This window comes from Xenopus laevis, chromosome 2S (assembly GCF_017654675.1).
Source record: "Xenopus laevis strain J_2021 chromosome 2S, Xenopus_laevis_v10.1, whole genome shotgun sequence".
Lineage (NCBI taxonomy): Eukaryota > Metazoa > Chordata > Amphibia > Anura > Pipidae > Xenopus > Xenopus laevis.
In genome coordinates, this window is record NC_054374.1 from 90,957,587 (window position 1) to 90,965,176 (window position 7,590).

Consider the following 7,590-nt stretch of genomic DNA (forward strand, 5'->3'; position numbering starts at 1 on the left):
GTGCCTATTATGGGTAAACATTTGGATGACTTGTGGTGTAAGGTATCTCCTGACAAATGGGTACACCCCTGAAAAGTCGACCTATAAATACAAGGGACTAGTTCCCCATATGTATTTCCCTGAGTGTTGATTCCTTTTGTGTCCACCCTTTAAAGTCAGGGCTGGACAGGGGTTTGTTTAAATAAAGTAGAATTTCGTGAATAACACTAAATTAATAGTTGTCTCCAATATTTATTTTGTAAAAACATTATAGAAAAAAACAAAACATGGTAATTTAGGTTGGAAAATGGAACATGTCCATTGAGTTCAACCTTTTATGTCTATAAAAAGTCTGTCTAATGGCAAGCTGATCCAATTTGCCTCAGTGGGGGAAACATTCCTTTATTTCCCATCAGTGATGAGCTAATGTTTTCACCAGGCATGGATTTGCAGCAAAATTCTGCACTTCACCATCTGCAATTTTTCCGCAAAACTGTTGCAAAAATCTGCTGCAGAAAAATTCTCCAAGACAAGAAAGTCGCTGAAACAAAAAAAATGCCTATTGACTTTACTGCATTTGGGGTGAGAAGAAATTGTTGAGCATGTAAAAATGTTGATGCCTATTGTCTTCTATGCGTTTCTCAAATTTTTCACAATAAGTCTATATTATATATGATATATAATTGTCAAATGGTTCAACTGAGTCAAAACAACAGTATAAAAAAAATCAAAATGATTTCGGCTCACTGGTCTTCTGTGAATATAATGTTAACTTTGTCCGACAAAGAGATAGATGCAGATGTAAGAAAAACGTATTTTTTGCATATGCCTATTTTCTTCCACAGACAATGAATCATATGAACTTTAGCCTGCAGCATAGTAACACTGGAATTTCAAAATTCATTGTAAAAATGTGCCACAGATTGACTTTGCATGACATTTGCAGGCAAAATAGCCTATAGTGCCTCCTTGATTCGATATACTGCAATAGCATCTAATGGGTAACCTTCCTTGACCTTTGCAGTTGTCATTGGTTAATGTAACTACAGTATCAACATTGTCAAGATTTTTCACAAAGGCATAGCCTTTCAGGCAATGTTAGACTGCAGCCAACAAATTGTGAATAACTGAGGCTGACAACACATTACAGCCCTGCCATAACCAATGACTGTCTCTGCACAGCAAAATGGCAGCTAAATTACAAGAGGATATGTAACAACATGTCTCTTAAATTGCCAAAACAGTCCACACAACATACAGAAAACAAAGCTTTGTGTTGCATCTAAAGCATCCTGCAAACTACCCTGCTCGTTGGTTAAAGTCAAAAGAATGCATATAGAGCACACTTGAATATTACTTGCATTATAACAAGATTTGTATGCAAAAGCCAATTCTGCTTACTGCACATATTATACTGTATACATGAATCTTCTTTGCCCTACGTTTTCTTATTTTATTCAAGCAAATTTTTGCTTCATCCCTTGGTGCTGCTATTTTAGCTATTTGGCATATAATGATTTAGGGATGGATTTATAAATGGTAGGGGAGGGTGTAAAGTGCAAAAAACAGATGCATGCTGCTTTACTTCTCATATGTTGTACCTTGTCCCTACCATGTATGCCTAGAATGAAGCACAAGGACCTCTGATTTCTTAGTGAATACAATACTGCCTGTGTTTCTCAGCACTGTGTTCATAAGAGGCAGGCTATGGGAGACATGTAGGCAACCCACAGTAGCAAGGGGAGCAATAGAGAGTACCTCTCTTTCTGATTGGCCAAGTAATTATTTTTCATTTAACTGGACCAATCAGATTACAGTAGCAGGGACCAGAGAACTGAAAACACTACTGTGCCAGACTCCCATTCAACCTACCCAGCACAAACCAGTGTTCCAGTCCCTAATTTTCTGAACCCTGATTGTCTATGTACCTTTGTACATATACTGTATATAACTAAACACAAGCTTATATTAACATTTCTCATGTTTTTGCTGAAAATCACATTTCAATAAAAACATTTCCAGTTAAGAAATCATTTTTAAAATAAGAAGATAGTGAAAGGATGCCATAGACTGCAGAGCTCTGCTGCGTTAGTGCTTTATTGTACACACGACATGTTTCGAGTCACATGGACCCTTTCTCAAGTGTAACAATCACATGATCAAACCACATCTTATAGCCTTAATTGCCAAACAGTGCTCCTCCTCCCACCAATTAACTCATTAGTCCAGAGTAAAAGTGTAAAATAGGTAGAAAACATAGAACGTATAAAACGTTTAAAAGTCCCAGTGATCTCCAGTGTACATGTAGTGTCCAAGTGCCAAGGTTCCATATCTTCAGATACACTCTATAATAAAAGACAAAAATCCAAAAAACCCCACATCACCTTAGTCCAAAAAATGGACAACCGCTATTTAATTTAAAAACATTTAAAATAGATATTCACATAAGAAAGGTGGTACTATCCTTTTTTGGATCTACCTGTCCTGACAATCCAAGAATACATGCATAACTGTGCCTTTCCACAATTATTCTAGAAATACATTCATATTAGACTATTATATTAAACAATACGATTTAAAGCAATCGCTTCTCCCTTACCTTACCCCCAGCTGAGAGGATAGGCATCACTTAATATCTGAAATAAATAAGAGTAAATATTACAATTCTTATAAAAAGCATTTCAAACTCCAGGCATCATTAAGCCCAACTGGGGCTAGTGAATTCAATTTAGAAATCCATTTGGCTTCACGTTGTAGCATCTTTTGCTTAAAGTTACCACCTCGACTTAATGGTTGTACTACTTCGAGGACCACCCATTTCAATTGCCCGTGGCTATGTTTTGCCTCATTAAAATGTCGGGCTACAGTCGTATCTGTCTGAGATCCTGGTTTATAATTCCTTATGTCCCCTTTATGCTCTTTAATCCTGGTTTTTACATTTCTAATTGTTTGCCCCACATAGACTAGGCCACATGGGCACTTCAACATGTATATGACCCCTTTCGATTCACATGTGGCATAGTCATTCAAATTTAGTTTATTGCCTTTAGTGGGATGATTAATGCTTGACCCTTTTATTATCGAGGCGCAACAGACACAATTCAAGCACGGAAAGGTACCTTTCTTCTGTATTCCCAGGAACATCTGTTTCTTTTCTATAGGTAACTCTGAAGGGCATAGCATGTCCCTAATACTCATGCCCTTCCTGTAGCAGAACCGTGGGGGATCCTTAAATAACTTCCCAAAAGTCTTATCTCGTTGGAGAACAGGCCAATATTTCTTTATAACCTTTTCTATATTTTTGCTATGTCTAACGAATTTGGACACAAACATACTCCGGTTATCCTTCTGTCTCACCTGCCGACTTTTTTGTAACAGTTCTTTCCTTGGTATAGACTTTACTTCCTCCATTACTTTTTTGACATGCTTAGACTCATATCCCCTTTGTACAAACCGCTCACTTAAGGACTGGCCAGCCCTTCTATAATCATCATCTGTAGAGGCAATCCTTTTGGCCCTTAAAAACTGACCCTTAGGGATTGCTTTAACGGTACTTGGGTTATGAAAACTCTGGGCATGGAGTAAGTTATTTCTATCTGTTCCTTTTCTATACAAGTTAGTGCTAATCGCCCCATTACGAATAGTGAGTTGAACATCTAGGAAGTGTAACTCCTTATCGGACATTTCAACCGTAAACTGTATAGTCTCGTGTGACCCATTTGCTTCATTAACCATCTCATTTAATGCATCCATGGTCCCATTCCATAGTATCAGGATATCATCCACATATCTAAGATATAATATGATATGTTCACTTAACCTGTGTCTCAGGAAGAATTTCTCCTCTAATCTGCGAACAAACAAATTGGCAAAAGAGGGGGCGACCGGGGCACCCATCGAGGTCCCCTGTCTCTGCCAATAGTACTCCCCTCCAAATCTGAAATAGTTTTTACACAACACCATTGTCAAGCAATCCAACAAAAAGTATACCAACTGGGTATCAATCGTGGTATCCAATAGTGCTTCCTCGATATACCTAATCCCTTCTTCCTGGGGAATGGAAGTATAAAGACTCTGAATGTCTATACTGGCTAGAACTATACCATTAGGTAAAGGGGGTAGGTCCTCAAGTCTGCACAATAGATCATTCGTATCTTTCAAACACGTAGGAATCTCTGTAACCATTGGTTGTAAATAGGCATCCACAAACTGTGCAAGAGGCTCTAAGATAGACCCCACGCCGGATACTATAGGGCGCCCTGGTGGATTGAGCAAAGATTTATGTATCTTAGGAAGAATTGATTGATTGGGATATAGAGTTTAAAAAGTTTGTACGTAGTCTAAAACTGAAAATGTATTTTGCCAATGTACCAGCTGTAGAACAAACTAAAGAGGTGGTTAGAAAGTTTACCCAGCGGAGTGAATTTATGCCTGAAATAGAGAACGTCTCCCTAGATATGTTTGAGCATTTGGTTGGTATGGAGGTTAAGCATATTTGGGAACAAATGGAGCAAAAAAAACTTAGATACAATTTAACGTTAAAGGAAAAAAAGGCACTTGATGGGTTAAAAATGAATAAAAATATAGTAATCAAGAAGGCCGATAAAGGCGGTGCATTGGTAATAATGGACCATACAATGTATGTAAATGAGGCCAATAGACAATTGATGATGCCTGGACATTACGAAAAAGTGGGTTATAATCCAACAGATGAGATAAAGGAAGCGGTCGATTTAATAGAGGCATGTGACAACAATGTTATTCCTAAAAATGTTAAAGATTTCTTGATTAATGCCCATCCAAAGATACCAGTACTGTATCTTCTTCCTAAGATACATAAATCTTTGCTCAATCCACCAGGGCGCCCTATAGTATCCGGCGTGGGGTCTATCTTAGAGCCTCTTGCACAGTTTGTGGATGCCTATTTACAACCAATGGTTACAGAGATTCCTACGTGTTTGAAAGATACGAATGATCTATTGTGCAGACTTGAGGACCTACCCCCTTTACCTAATGGTATAGTTCTAGCCAGTATAGACATTCAGAGTCTTTATACTTCCATTCCCCAGGAAGAAGGGATTAGGTATATCGAGGAAGCACTATTGGATACCACGATTGATACCCAGTTGGTATACTTTTTGTTGGATTGCTTGACAATGGTGTTGTGTAAAAACTATTTCAGATTTGGAGGGGAGTACTATTGGCAGAGACAGGGGACCTCGATGGGTGCCCCGGTCGCCCCCTCTTTTGCCAATTTGTTTGTTCGCAGATTAGAGGAGAAATTCTTCCTGAGACACAGGTTAAGTGAACATATCATATTATATCTTAGATATGTGGATGATATCCTGATACTATGGAATGGGACCATGGATGCATTAAATGAGATGGTTAATGAAGCAAATGGGTCACACGAGACTATACAGTTTACGGTTGAAATGTCCGATAAGGAGTTACACTTCCTAGATGTTCAACTCACTATTCGTAATGGGGCGATTAGCACTAACTTGTATAGAAAAGGAACAGATAGAAATAACTTACTCCATGCCCAGAGTTTTCATAACCCAAGTACCGTTAAAGCAATCCCTAAGGGTCAGTTTTTAAGGGCCAAAAGGATTGCCTCTACAGATGATGATTATAGAAGGGCTGGCCAGTCCTTAAGTGAGCGGTTTGTACAAAGGGGATATGAGTCTAAGCATGTCAAAAAAGTAATGGAGGAAGTAAAGTCTATACCAAGGAAAGAACTGTTACAAAAAAGTCGGCAGGTGAGACAGAAGGATAACCGGAGTATGTTTGTGTCCAAATTCGTTAGACATAGCAAAAATATAGAAAAGGTTATAAAGAAATATTGGCCTGTTCTCCAACGAGATAAGACTTTTGGGAAGTTATTTAAGGATCCCCCACGGTTCTGCTACAGGAAGGGCATGAGTATTAGGGACATGCTATGCCCTTCAGAGTTACCTATAGAAAAGAAACAGATGTTCCTGGGAATACAGAAGAAAGGTACCTTTCCGTGCTTGAATTGTGTCTGTTGCGCCTCGATAATAAAAGGGTCAAGCATTAATCATCCCACTAAAGGCAATAAACTAAATTTGAATGACTATGCCACATGTGAATCGAAAGGGGTCATATACATGTTGAAGTGCCCATGTGGCCTAGTCTATGTGGGGCAAACAATTAGAAATGTAAAAACCAGGATTAAAGAGCATAAAGGGGACATAAGGAATTATAAACCAGGATCTCAGACAGATACGACTGTAGCCCGACATTTTAATGAGGCAAAACATAGCCACGGGCAATTGAAATGGGTGGTCCTCGAAGTAGTACAACCATTAAGTCGAGGTGGTAACTTTAAGCAAAAGATGCTACAACGTGAAGCCAAATGGATTTCTAAATTGAATTCACTAGCCCCAGTTGGGCTTAATGATGCCTGGAGTTTGAAATGCTTTTTATAAGAATTGTAATATTTACTCTTATTTATTTCAGATATTAAGTGATGCCTATCCTCTCAGCTGGGGGTAAGGTAAGGGAGAAGCGATTGCTTTAAATCGTATTGTTTAATATAATAGTCTAATATGAATGTATTTCTAGAATAATTGTGGAAAGGCACAGTTATGCATGTATTCTTGGATTGTCAGGACAGGTAGATCCAAAAAAGGATAGTACCACCTTTCTTATGTGAATATCTATTTTAAATGTTTTTAAATTAAATAGCGGTTGTCCATTTTTTGGACTAAGGTGATGTGGGGTTTTTTGGATTTTTGTCTTTTATTATAGAGTGTATCTGAAGATATGGAACCTTGGCACTTGGACACTACATGTACACTGGAGATCACTGGGACTTTTAAACGTTTTATACGTTCTATGTTTTCTACCTATTTTACACTTTTACTCTGGACTAATGAGTTAATTGGTGGGAGGAGGAGCACTGTTTGGCAATTAAGGCTATAAGATGTGGTTTGATCATGTGATTGTTACACTTGAGAAAGGGTCCATGTGACTCGAAACATGTCGTGTGTACAATAAAGCACTAACGCAGCAGAGCTCTGCAGTCTATGGCATCCTTTCACTATCTTCTTGCTGATGCCAATTGAGGTCTATACGGTGTGACCTTTGAAAGGAGTGCCTGCTATTGCAAAGATTGGGGATAAGCTGGTAATTCGTTTGTTGGACATTTTTAAAATAAGTCACTCTTTATGAAAAAGTGTATTTTTCTCTTATTTTAGCAGCTTTAAGATTTTATTTGAGTTTGTTTTTTCACAATGTTCTGTGAAATTAATTAAATGTGAATCACCAAAACATCCACTCATTAATATCCAAATGTTCTCTACAGAAACTTGAATGACGAGTATTGCAGGCAAGGAATGCAAGCACAAAGGCAACCATACTCATCTTGTGGGACACATACCTTATTACACGGAGCTCATTACCAATACTCTTGTGTAGAAAAGAAGCACCTAGAGAGCACATCATTAGCTTTATATGCATTCATTATTGTGCAAATGGAATTTCCATTATAAAGCCACAAGCATAAGAATATCAGATCTCTAGTTTTGTTTTATACAAATAAATCTAAAATGTTATAAGAAATCGCTAAATACTGGTGCAGATGTT

General features: G+C 38.0%; 2 protein-coding genes across 2 annotated transcripts; one reads left to right on the forward strand and one right to left on the reverse strand.

Annotated features, from left to right (window-relative positions):
- Positions 1-2,058: 2,058 nt before the first annotated feature.
- Positions 2,059-4,701, reverse strand: LOC121400634. Its single transcript, XM_041584123.1, has 2 exons — positions 2,579-4,701; positions 2,059-2,324 (listed from the first exon to the last, which is right to left on the reverse strand). The coding sequence occupies exon 1, from the start codon at positions 4,162-4,164 to the stop codon at positions 2,647-2,649; it is 1,518 nt and encodes a 505-aa protein (XP_041440057.1). The 5' UTR covers positions 4,165-4,701; the 3' UTR covers positions 2,059-2,324; positions 2,579-2,646.
- On the forward strand, positions 4,650-7,019 carry LOC121400788. The gene is made up of 2 exons (XM_041584741.1): positions 4,650-6,499; positions 6,754-7,019. Exon 1 carries the CDS (start codon positions 4,650-4,652, stop codon positions 6,429-6,431), a length of 1,782 nt encoding a protein of 593 aa, XP_041440675.1. The 3' UTR covers positions 6,432-6,499; positions 6,754-7,019.
- The last annotated feature ends 571 nt before the right edge of the window (positions 7,020-7,590 follow it).